Source organism: Rhagoletis pomonella, unplaced genomic scaffold (genome assembly GCF_013731165.1).
Source record: "Rhagoletis pomonella isolate Grant_MI unplaced genomic scaffold, Rhpom_1.0 Rhpom_scaffold_00004, whole genome shotgun sequence".
In the NCBI taxonomy this organism is placed as follows: domain Eukaryota; kingdom Metazoa; phylum Arthropoda; class Insecta; order Diptera; family Tephritidae; genus Rhagoletis; species Rhagoletis pomonella.
Window position 1 is genome coordinate 43,483,556 of NW_023458558.1, and position 13,577 is coordinate 43,497,132.

At 31.9% G+C, this 13,577-nt stretch overlaps 1 protein-coding gene across 1 annotated transcript in view; it reads left to right on the forward strand.

Annotated features, from left to right (window-relative positions):
- Nucleotides 1-13,577, forward strand: part of LOC118737602 (dual specificity protein phosphatase 15) — an 84,311-nt gene that overhangs the window by 29,280 nt on the left and 41,454 nt on the right. Inside the window, exon 2 of the mRNA XM_036468211.1 lies at nt 6,795-6,950. Within this exon, the coding sequence (XP_036324104.1) occupies nt 6,795-6,950 (156 nt within the window). The remainder of the gene's footprint in view (nt 1-6,794; nt 6,951-13,577) is intronic.

Genomic DNA, 13,577 nt, shown 5'->3' on the forward strand with positions numbered 1-13,577 from the left:
GCTAGCCGGCTTGAATTTCTGCTAGCTTTGGCATTTTTGATCCACATACATAAATGTATAAGCTGCTATGCTGGTGTTTATTTATTGCGGCAAACAGATGGCAATTTTTATAATAATATTAAATGCAATTTTTAAAATGTGGTACTTAATTTAATTTCTTTACTTTCACACACAAACTTTTGGTGGAAGAAAATTTAAATAAAGAAATAAAATTGATATTTTTTTGGGTCTCGCCATGAGGCTTTAGGAATGTAAGAGTTGTTTTTATTTATTTTTCTTTAATCTTTTTTTGGGGGTATTCAAATGTGCGAGTTTGAAATGCAAACATTTTCTAATAAAATTCAAAGTAAAAGTGTTTTTATTCGTGCCGTAAAGAGACAAGTAAAGATAGATAGAGTCGTTTTATATTACGGTAACAATCTGCACATATTTTAAAAAAATTGCGCAGTGATTTTTGGAGAATATTCGCCTACATTTTTTGTTCCCATTTTTTCGTTGATTTTGTGTACAACTATATTTTATACTATAACAATATTACAATAAATCAAAGCTTTAAGCTTTGTACAAAACTTGGAAAAATTCAAGATATTTTATTAAAAATTTTGAATTTTTTAATCAAATTTTACTGCAAATCTTTTCTATAAAGCTTTAAAGTACATTTGATTTTTATATAATAAAGGCAAGTTTCTAAAAAATTCCGTTGATTTTTAATAATTTTATAATAACACAAATACGGCTAGGTTTGTTTTATTTACCCTCGGTCTAGAGCTCAACAAAAAACAATCAAAAAATAAAATAAGTATTAATATTTTTTTAGAATAAATGCGCAAGACGATCAACAAAAACCAAAATATTTTAAACAAAAATCTCTAAAATTTCTAATTAAAAAATTTTTAAATTTTATGAAAAGTTGATTTTTCCTATACATATTTTGTAAAAAGTTTAAAACCTTGTTTTTTTTGTGGATTTTGTTATAGCAAGTACTATATTTCTATACGGAATTCACAAACTTAAAAAATTGTCCATAAAAAGCATGCGAGTACTGTCTTAAATTCTCTGTGCTAAAATTTTTTTAATGCACTGTATTTTCATTGAAAATAATCTATTCTTTTCAAATCAAATACTGAATTACATACGATCAAGCTTACACGTTTACACTGTACAGTCACTACTCGAATATTATTAGTCATTTCGAGTGGTTTTTGGCCCTTCAGATTATATTAAAAATGTATGAGTCATTGACGAAGTCGATAAGATAATTAAATATGTATGTATTTATATGAACATCAAGTACTATTTTATTGCTCATTGGTGACTGATGTAAGGCATACAAGAATGCACAAATATTTGCCGTGAATATGAATTTGGACTTGATAGAAGTAAAAAAAGCTAGATATAGGGATTATCTATCGATTTACACATGTATATGACCATATTCACGAGTTGTTACATTTTTCGACAAAAACAGGTTCTTGGTACACTTATCTAGAAAATGAGTTTTATATAAAGAAAACCGTTTCGTCGCGAAATTGTATTTGAGTGAACATTAAAAAAGATACTAAAAAAAAAAAGTAAAAATAACTACTCATGCTCATATACCCGAAGTTGCGTATGTAACGTATACGCCTAGTAGCACCATGCGCAGTCATCTAACACGTTCACTCGCACGCTCAAACTTAAAAATCATATTATTTAAAAGAAATTAAATAGTTTTACACAGTTTTCATTATACATACACATAAACATATATATTACCTTCTTCATTTATGTAACAGTTTCGGAATGAATAGCGACTGTGCCAATAAAAAGGTTAAAAATGGATTTTAGTTTCTCAAATAATAGTCACCTTTTAATCAATGTATTTTTTTTAATTTGGTGGCACACTAGTTTTTTTAGACTAGATTCATTAGCAAGACGAAAATTTTAACCATTTAATTTTAACATTTTCAAGTTTCCTAAACTATTAAAGTTAAAAAAAAAATCATTATAAGATTCAAAAATTACAAGCTGCCACAACTATTCTGCATGCCACCATTTTTTTTTTTTAATTTGGTGGCACACTTGAAACTACACATAAGTATATGTTGTATTTGATGCCAACGTCCATTGCCCCTAATATGAACTATATATCTGAAAACTTTTCAGATTTTAAAAAAAAAAAAAAAACAATTGTGATTTTTTCGAGTGACAATGAAAAAATTTATAATTTCGGTGCTTTTTGGCTTAAAGAAACGTTTTAAGGCTCAAATTGTTCAAATACTTGATTTATTTTTTATTGTACTTGCTTCTGGAACTCCATTGATTGAAATATATGCAAGAAGAATGCTTTAGCGTTGTTTTTTTCTAATGAGCGAAGGAAGTGACACTAAAATGAATAACTCCTGAGATTAGCTCATATACAGTAACGCGACACAAGGTTTCACTATTTGTTTTTTCAATATTTTTTAAGATATATTTTTTTTGTTTGTTATTTGTTTATAAAAAATACTGTTCACTTTTTAAGCAAACCCATATAAATAAATAAATGTTTACACTTTATATAAAGTTTAGAAAAATTCGACAAACTTTCATCAAAATTTTGAACTTTTTAAACTGAATCTTTAGAAAATTTTTGAGTATGCAGTTTTATAGCCCACAAAGTTTTAATGCAAGTTACAAATGGCTAAATTTTTTTTTTTTTTTACTTATAATAAAACATACTTTTACTCGAAAATTTTGTGAGCATTTAAAAAAATCAACGTGTGAACACTTTCTTCGGTCACTGTATATAATATTTGCATGTATGTAAAACCGGCATATTTTCAAAATTGTTTCCCCACTATTACAATTTCATTTTTGGCATCAAGAAAGCTATCATTTGCCAAAACGCGCCCTTCACAAGCTAAGCAAAATATTTAATCTCAATCTTTGACTCGTTCTGCTCAACCAGCCGACCATTTTAACAAAACATCTAACTACATATCGTCGTCTCAGAAAACGGATGTCGAATGTTACAAAACACGGTTTTGAGAAAATTGACTTTGAAGTTTAAGGTCGAATTAATCCGAAACTGTACGGTAGATTTTTGTAACTTTTGAAGGAGACGTAGTTGGTGTTATTAGTTTTGATTTCCCATATTTTTACATTTAATATCTCTTAACGTTAATGAGAAAATTTACTTTTCATTCCGTATACATTTGTCGTAAGTAGCGTTTACTCACCACTTTGTTTTGTCCACAGAACATACGACAATAGTAAAGTATCTATTTCAACGACGATGGTATAATTTGATGACAAAAACAGACATATTTATTAAATAATGATTACTTATTAGAAAAATCATAACAAAAACATAATCATGTATTTAATAAAAAAAATCTGTACATCTCTTATGCTGTAAATATGTTACGAACATACGTTTTCTTTATATAAAAACAAAAAACAATACTTAAATTCAGTCTTTTGTACAATTTTATCTCTTTCATTTCATTGGAGACTCAGTGCTAGCTAAAATTTAAAAATTTAAAATTTTAAAATTAGTTACTTAGTTTAATTTTCAATTTTAATTGTATCGTTATAGTAGAGGACCATCCAATTGTCGTAAGTTCAAAGTTTTGCGATACATACGACAAATGTTTTATGATTAAAAAAAGATTACATTTGTATGGGAATTTGTCGTATGTGCCACATACGACAAACGTTTTATGATTAAAAAAAAGGTACGTTTGTATGGGAATTTGTCGTATGTGACGCATTTTCAGCACATACAACAAAAGTCATACCCAATCATTAATATTAAATAACATACGACAAAATGCGCACGAAATATCTCAAAAACTAATGGAGATATAAAAAAATGGATTGCAGAAATCGAAAGAGCATGTCCAACTTAGTAAATCTGCATCAAAATCCCAAAATCGTGATTTTGCACATTCGTCATCCGTTTTCTGAGACGACGATATGTATGCCAGCTATCAGTCAAACATCGATCAGTAAAATGGTCCCATATAGGCTGCGTTTCTTTATACATTCCGGATAATCCAATTTCACAGCCGGAATAAACAGAATGCGTTTGAAATATACGTCAACATATCATCAGGAACGTTCTTAAGAATAAATAAACAAAAAAGTTTATTCCAAACGTTCAGAATGAATAAAGAAATGCAGCCATAATATCTTTATTTTTTGTTTTGTGTTTTAGTAACCACATACTGATAGAATTTAAATTTTCTGCACATGTTTGCTTTAGTTTATTAACCAGTGCTTTGTAGAACATAGCTACATGTTCACAAATATTTTTAAGATACATACATACATTTTCGTTTGTATTTACTTAGGGCTGTTTTCTTAGTTGAGATTTTACTCACTTGCGCCAATCGACTTTAAACGTTTGTACTGAAAATCAATGTATGCTTAGTTAGCCGTCTATTGTAAGTTAGCTGGGCATTGTAAAAACGGCCCTTATTAAGACAAATGTTTATTTAATTTAATTAAGTTTCTACCCTATGCTCGCTCAAGTGCCCTCTCAGTAAATTCGTCAAGCTTAAGCTTGAAGCAAGCCAGTGACGTTTATTTACCTAGTAAAAAAATATAAAAAATGTAATAAAAAAATTTGAGTTTTATTCCACTGCCTAAAACACCATTTTCCTTCCAGCACCGTAGCGTAATGAGTCTATAACAAACAAATGTTGACGTCATGCCGCTGGGCCGTCACGCCAAATCGAATAGAATCGTTTATGAATTCCTCGCTCAAGCGTATGCGATTCGATTTGAAGTATTGTTATTCTGTTGACTTGTGTTGATTTTGAATTGCGTGTTTGTAGTGCAAAGAGCGGTGTTAGGTACATATATATGTACATACATATACATATGCACGGACATGCATTTATTCAGGACCAGGTGGTACAGTGGGTCGTAGTTTTAAAGTATGCGCAAAAGGACCAGTTTGCATACTAGTAACTTGTTATGCTGTGCTGACCTGAACCACTTCACACGTAAAAAACTGATACATGTGTTGAACACCACGTCTTCGTAGCCCATCCAAAAGGAGTAGTTGTCTAGGTGGTCCCATGTTATGCAGCGGTGGATCAATGTTAATGTAACCAAATTTCTTCCATACATATATTCGAACCATTTTGGTTACTAGTGTTGGTTACAAGGTAGTGTGATCCTGTTGGTTCAATTCATTCAAGTATTCGCTTCATAAGGTACGAGTACATAGCGCCGAACCATCGAATGTATGCCAATCCACGCAAGTATAACTTCAATATGGCATTTTTTCGTTTTAGTAGTGAATGCCCAACAGGAACACATAAGCCAACAATTTGGAAAAATGCGGTTCAGGGGAGCCTCGCCTATCAAAAGCCGAATTTAAGGGTCAATAGAGCATTTAATAATGATTCGGAATAATTTCCATCGCAGAAGAACTCTTCGTTGTTTAAAACATTTTTCTAAATGAAAACTGTCAATATTATGGCTTGAATGGCTTCTTCATCCGGCAGAGCTTTTTTCTTGAAACTCGGATCTACTAAGCTGAAAACTAATAAAACGATATTTTACTGTTGCCATAAGTTCAAGTTTTTTTTGGCCGATATCATTTTCTAAACTTGAAATTTATTTTATGGTGAAAAAAAGAATCGGTGTCGGGTACCGAAATGGAAGTATTGGGTACCGAAATCTTTTTGAAGTATTGGTTACCGGGTATTGGGCACCGACCATTCAGGACATCACTACTACGAAAATATTGCTTTCGTATGCAGTTTATGTATTCCTCGTTGAAATGAACAGTTCTGTTTTTTTCTTATCAAATTGAAATTTATTACAAAACTTCCACGCACGTATATATAATTTTTCAGTTTATATTCATATATGTAAGTAAACGCGAGCAACTAGTAGATATTTGTTGTAGCTCACTTTTTCCTGCTGGGTTCTCGCAGTTTGTTCAATTTTGCAAATTCATTTGCACTCTATTAAATGGATTCGAATATTGACAATTAAGTACAGTTTTCTTTTAAATTTTATTGATTCTTTGCTTGATAATTATTGCGTTTCATAAGTTTTTTTTTTTGCGTTTTTCGTTCATACAGGCAGGCAATTATGATTTATTGTTTCGGTTCCAGTATACATATCGATACCTAATGGTAAAAAGGTGTCAAGTCCACTTTTTCAAAATTTAGCTTTAGATGCAGAATGACAGAGAATGCAAAACTACATCGATTTTTAGTCTCTCCTAAAGAATTAAAAAAAAATGGATTCGGCACCTTTTCACCTTTAGGTAACGATATACAAATTTATGCATCCAATTAAAAAACTATAAATACACCACACCACTCTCCACTTATTTTTTTTTTTTTAATTTTAATTATTTTTAATAGTTTATGTTTTCACAAAACAACTATTGAGATATGTTTCAAATTTTATGCAATATTTAAAAACAATGCAACAATCTTTCATAAAAACGTCAAGCTTTTTCTTTTGAAGCTTTTGACAAAAATTTTGGTATATAGTTTGGTAACCCAATTTTAATATAATAAAGTGCAAGTCTGCAGTTTTTATAAACATTCCTCAAAATTTGAAACTTGGATTTGTATGGATTTTCTTATGAAAAAAATAAGGAAAATTAAATAGGAAAAGAATATATTTTTATAACTTGTCAATATCGAGTTTCGAAATTCGTTTGTATGTATGTATTTTATCTTTTGTTTAATGACTTTGATTTTTATTTATAATTTGTTTATTTATTTAATGAATAAACTCGTTTGTAAAATACTCCTTACAATTAACTAATTTTTCATTTTACTTACTTATTTTTGCAGATTTTAAACGATCTACAGTTTGCGATACAAACGATACAGCTTCGGCACCCGAGACAATGCCAACAGAAGACTACAGTGAGGATTGGTCCTCAACGGTGCCGCAAACAGGCAATCGTTCACCACTCATGAGAAGTTGCTCTACACCAGCTGTTTATGGTGAGTTTTAAAAATATACAGTTGAATAAGGCACTGACAAGAGATGAAATGAAAACTAACTGAGGCACCGAATTCTAACTTTCATTCTTTAACTAAGTAGCTTAGACGGAATCGAAATAGTAATCGAAGGTTGTGAGAACTGTAACACTTCCCAGTTTTGGCGTTGTTTTTCTTCAATAGTTCTTTTTAGACACATTAATTGTAGCCGGCAGACATTGCCAGGGATGCTTAAAGATGACTTGCACATGCCGTCAGACTTGCCATGAACCGGGCTCAAAGCGCTATATCGCAGAGTTTTACGTTTGGTATTCTGGTAGAGCATCCATTATTCATTTCCAGTGGCAATCTGTGGCAACAAAAAAGCTTAATATTTTTCGTCTTTCAAGCAGCCTTCGCAAGTTATATTGACACTTTAACCGAAATAATACACTCGCTTGCACTTGAATGGGCGCAATGCTTTTTCGCTGTTTTTTCTTATAGTTAGTTTCTATTATTATTCGAGGTACAGTTCATTCTCTTATAAAAATCATGTAAAGACAAGTTTCAAACTTTGTGGAAAATTGAAAAAGAATTGAAAATTTTTTTATAAAATTTTCTTTTATTTATTTTCCATTGTTTTTCAACTAAAAAATAGCTCATTCGCTAAAAAAGTCGTTTAAAGTCTCAAACTTTTTGGAAAAAAAAATCAACAAATTTTCTTCAAACATTTTTCTTAGAACCTTTAGAAAAAACCCTGGCATGCAGTTTTGTAGCCCATTCAATTATAATGTAATCAAGTGTAAGTTTGGTATAGCTACAAATTACCGTTAATTTTTGACAACGGTTTTACTTGCGGCACTCTTCCACAATTTTTTCCATAAAAAAAAATGCGACAATAAAATTGAATGAGCTACAAAACTGCATACTCAAAAAAATTCCTAAAATTCAAATAAAGAATTTTGAAGTTTTGATGAAAATTTTTTGCCCAATACCCAATTAATGGTTGCACAAGACAAGCGTCGTAATGTCTTAGAACCATACAATTTGCATATGAAAAAGTTGACTCATTTTGCCAAAGAATTTTGCATTTTCTTACGCAATCTTCCACTAGCTTGAATCTAAGCAAGCTGCAGCTAACTACATTTACAATTTAAAACATAAAAATATGAGGCAATCAAAACGTGCATTGCATGAAATTCTTGAAACATGTTTCGCATAACTGCGATTCAAAACAAAAAAAAAAAAACAAAATTATGAACTAAAGATTTCCAGACTACTTCCTAGCTCATAAGTTTTCATAATCAAATTCACCACCTTTGTCACGCGTACAATCATGCACTCACACACGCATGCCATCACTTGCATATGTATGTGCATAGGTATGCCTGTAGTTGCGCATATTTGTATGTGATTTAAATGAATATTTATTTCCTCATCAACGCAATGCGCGTCTAGTTGAAAACACGCTATATATGTATGTTCAGTAGACTACTTAAATGTAATATTATTAATAAAAATCTGTCAGTGCCAAGTTGGCGCACAAAATAATTTGTTTGGCGTTCACCAATAGCCAGCACCAGCGAGCGAGCGAGCGACCAAGCAATAAAATGCCATACGAAATATAATGGCGGCACAAGGCAAGCAATGGCTTTCAATTAAAAACGCATTACTGCATTAAAAGCGTCCAGTCAATGCGAAATCAAAGCAGCCATGCAAATAACGACAGCTATGGCGACAAATTTTAACTTGTGCACAGCGCAAAACGTACGCAAATTAGTTAATAATAAATGCGTAATTTAAAAGTAAACAATTTACTAATTTATATTTATTTCTTTACTCTGCACTGATTTGCTGTTTTTCTTTTTTTAAGTAAATGCGCATAAATTTGCTTTTGTTGTAATTAACAGCGCTGAGCACGTGCTGTATGCACGCCAAATGCCTACACAACAAACATTACCGTGCAACTACAGTAGTCGATGCTATTTGGCTGCGTCCTGCACTTCAACACTTCAACCAGATTGCTCATACGCCGCGTAGTACTGCATGCGCCACAAAACCATTCTACTGAAAGTAGTCAGTGCGCTCTGATAATTATCTACAACTCAATGATGCAAATCAGCTACTGTACACATGCTAATAAGTATTAAAGTGCCTTAGCGTTCATGTACTTGGTGTTGTAGTTGTTGTTGTTGCATTTTCACCTTCACAAACCGGCGCGAAAATAACAAAATAATTTACAATTTCTTTTTGCGCAAAAGCGAAAAACTTCCGTCACTGGATGAATTAGTTAGAGAAATATGTAAATACAATGCACACATGTTTACAAATTTACACAGGCATATGTAGTACATGTGCATGTAAATGTACATTAGAGTGCATCACTATCCATACAAAAAAAAAACGGCGCTGTTTCTCCATCGGCATCATACAATTTGTTATATTTCAAGACCTCCGCCAAAATATTTGGGAAAAAGTATTAAGATTTACGTAAGCTGTAGCGAATCGAGTCTTTCATTTGAAAAAAAAAAAAAACAAAATACTTCCGAAATATATTATTTTCTAAAAAGTCATCTCAGCTGATAGCAGAGTTTAAAATGCTGTCTTTAGCTCTCAAGAAAAACGAAAAATTCATAAAAATGACTTACATGAAATCGAAAAGTAATCTCCTTCTATCAAAATTTCTTAAGTCAGTATGCAGCTATCAAAAAAAAAAACGCGCTGATAAATATTGCTTCAAGAAAACTTAACAGCAACGTACTTTTTCTAGCAACAGAAGTAATGAAAATTTTTCTTATAATTTTTCTTGAGCAATGCAGCTTAAAAAGTCTATTTAAAAATATTTAAACATTTTATCAGCAAATCAATCAAAATATTGATATTTTAGGAGATATTTTCAAAACGGGCCAGCTCTCGTAAATCTTAATATTTTTCCAAAACCCCCACTTATTTTAGTGAGCCACCCTAATGTGCATATGTAAATGTAATTTTAATGAGCTCCGCTTCGAGCATTTGGCGCTTATTTTGTATTATTATTGGCAAATAAATAAATGACTACGCGGTATAGAGGAATACTCATTCGAGTTCGCCTATGGGGTACCGATTATCTCTTATTGCTGGCGCTGGCGCTGACACTGGGGCTGACGCTGACGCTGCTAATGCGCGTCACTTATGCCCTCGGTGACACGACCGATAAGCGAATGTTTTTAATAGATAAATAAATGAAAATATAATTGTTGTATTTGTGTAGACATATGTGTATGTATATGTATGTATACATACACATAAGTTTAAGTCTTCATATTAGAGTTCGAAAGCAAAAATGTATAACATTTAAGTATTTAAAAGACTTAATTACTTATTTTTTTCTGTCGTTTAAGTTGTCTACCTTTACATATATTTATTTATCAGTTTTACCGCTTTCTGCCTTCAGTTGTTGTAATGGCATTCATTATTGAACTTAATCAAAAGAGACTTCCACATTTCATCCGATAACAGTGCTTTGCACAGTTTCGGCGCAAGAGAATATACGACTAGTGGGTGATTATACATTCCAATATTTGTGTATGTTTGCACATTAGACCATACAAGAAAAAAAAATCGACGTCCTTTTATTACATTTTTCGTCATATCTCCGGCATTCGACGGATCTCAAAGTATGATATATCGATATTTTCGCGTCGAGGAGAGAATTTTTTCGTTCCAATGTTCACTGACCTCAAATACCCTGTTCCAGAACTTACCCTACAGATTTCAGTTTTTACCAACCTAATGTTCGCCCTAATGTCAGTAAATTAGCATGCACTAAAAATCATTCAACTGTTGCTAAGGTGGTATTTCGATTATTTCAGTGGAATTATTTGAATAAAAAAAAAAAATATTGCCGAAGTGATATTTGTACTCTTACATACATATATAGGTGTCACGAAAAAATGTAAAAAGGCGACGCATGGTTTGGCGAAAAAAAATTTTCGAAGTTGCCTTACACCCCTAAATGTACGGCGAACATTTTTTTTGTTTGCTTGCAAGATTGTATGGTCTAATGTAAATATATACCTATGTAAATATATAATCATTCACATATCGTATATTATAATACATACATATGTCAGCCCTAAATTTATATACTTTCGGTACCTATATCCCATAATTTTATTCATGGTATCAGCGCCACTTGCTTGACTCAATCGATTATCAGTTAAACTTTACACAATCAAATAACTTTTGTTGCGTCAGTTTTTCGTCTACATTTATTAGCCTACTTACCCTTAATAAACTTGCATGTGTCATTTACACTCCTTTATTTAAGTTATTGTGAAATTAATTGTGGTAAATCTGCATCATCTAAAGCGACATACATACATACATACTTGTTGTTAGCTTCTACTTACATTACTCAGCAGGATCAGCTGGTGACGTGTCACCCATAGTTCTTACTTGCATATACATATATGTATGTATAATGATCATATACACAATAACAATAAGCGGCCTGTTATTAGTCACTTAATGACTAGGATGTGCTGGCTTTTGTGCGTATATATTACTATTTTTGCATACTCGAAAGTCACCAAAGCGACATTCCCTAAACATTTGCAATCTATCGCTGAATCAGCGAAGCCGTGGGTTGGTCTGAAAAGACCTTTCAGAAGGTTAACATCGTAGCTTACTAATACCGTGCTATACTTAGAAGAAAATTAGTCATAAATATGACAGAAAATGTTTCAAAAATTACTAATATAGATATAGTTATGACTCAAAAAGATCATGAATACTGTAACGTGGCAGGTCTCATGCATGACCTCATTACAATTTATGGCAAAAAAAGTTAAACAAAATAATAAAGCCAATGATGTACTTATAAACCAAATCAGGTGGAGTGAAAGGTGCTTGGGATATTCTAGAATTTTGGAAGATCTGCCAGCAGACTTCAGGCACTGAAAGCAGACTTTTGCACTGCATTTCAAGCAGATTATCGTAAAGAGTTCATTCAAATTTAGACAGGATTACCTAAAAATAAAAAATAAAAGCAAAAAACCAAATTTTCTGAAGATATTATTTTAGGATCTCGCACTTGGTTTTTCTTAATGAAAGTTTTACTTCCAAGAATTGCTGAGTAGCTTACAAACCAAAAAAAAAAAGTAAGCAGGGCAAAGTACTCAAAAAGACCGATTACGAATACCATAAAATGGCGACAATCGGTGAATACACAAATAGCTTATGTTTGCAAGGAGATTCAGCATCGCTGGAACAAATACATATTTTCTGCGGAGAAGCGAAAGTGTAAACATTCTGATCGTTAAATGTATCATGAAACTTCTACGCTTAAATTTCTCTGATCACCTTAAAAAGAAGCCGCAATTGCTTTGCAAAATTACTCCAAAGGACAAATAAGAACGGCAACCACAAAAGGAGACATTGAAATCGAAAATTAAAACTGTAAATCTTGGGTAGCATCATTTTCGCGCATTTCAAAGAAAAAGTTCTTAACGCTCAACGATTATTGTTAATAGGCAAACATTTGTTGAATCTGGTGTAATGAGTAGCAGCCAGTGACCGCTGAAAGGCATTTTGAACGAGTAAACTTATTTTTTTTTTTAGGTTTTATCAAACAACTTCTTAAGAGAAAAATTGTAGATGCAGGTGCAGGGTTTCCTCTATTCAGAAAAACTGACTCCATTTTCTGCATTCCAATAATTCGGTTAAAAAACTTCAATTTTCCAAAAATACCTTCGTTTTAAAGATTGCAGATTTTTTGTTGAAAATACAGGTTTTTTTCTTTGAGTTCAAAGTTTTCTTGTAAAGGAAATCTGGCCACACTGATTGTGAGTCGGCAACGTTATTGGACTGTTGCTCTCCAAAAAAACGTGAATATGCGAACAGTCCCACCACTTTGGAGCAATTCAAGAACCACATACATATGTACGTCAAGTTATGGCCGATTTATCGCGGGAATTGTGTCAACCAACGCTACCATGGAGGTTATTTGAATGGCAATATTTTTTTCGTATATAATCCCAAATTTCATGCTTTATTATCAAATAAAAAAAATAAAAGCTAAATATTGAGCGTAATTTTTTTTAATCTTTCCATGCTGAAAATGTATAACCCTGTATATCAAACATTTTCTTCGATGTTAGTAATACAATTTTTACTCATGTACATACATATGTGTGTATGTATGTAAAATCTTAAAAATATTAATTAGATTCATTGTGCATTGTGAAAGTCAAGAAACCTTATGCCTTCACATTTTGCCACAACCTTCTTCTTCTTGCCTCCCACCTTACAAACTTCATGAGCCTCTGCTATATACCAGTAATCTACATATGTACATATATGTATATTCACCATTTAGCAACTTAATTATAGACTCGCATGCCAACACAAACGAAATCAAAACTTAGCAGTCAAAACAAAATTGCTGACGGTCGCCATAGTAATCCTTGGCCATAAAAGGGGCATAAACAAACAAACAAAAATGAATGCCAACATTCCATCATGCCACTAAAGGAGAGAAGAAACAAGGCAAAAATAAAATACTTGATAACCCAATTAGAAGCGCTATGACTGCAAGGAAAATCAATATTTGTTGCAGAACCAAAGAAAAAAGTTTATGGAAAAATTTGCTAGCTGTAGGTACAGGGAATG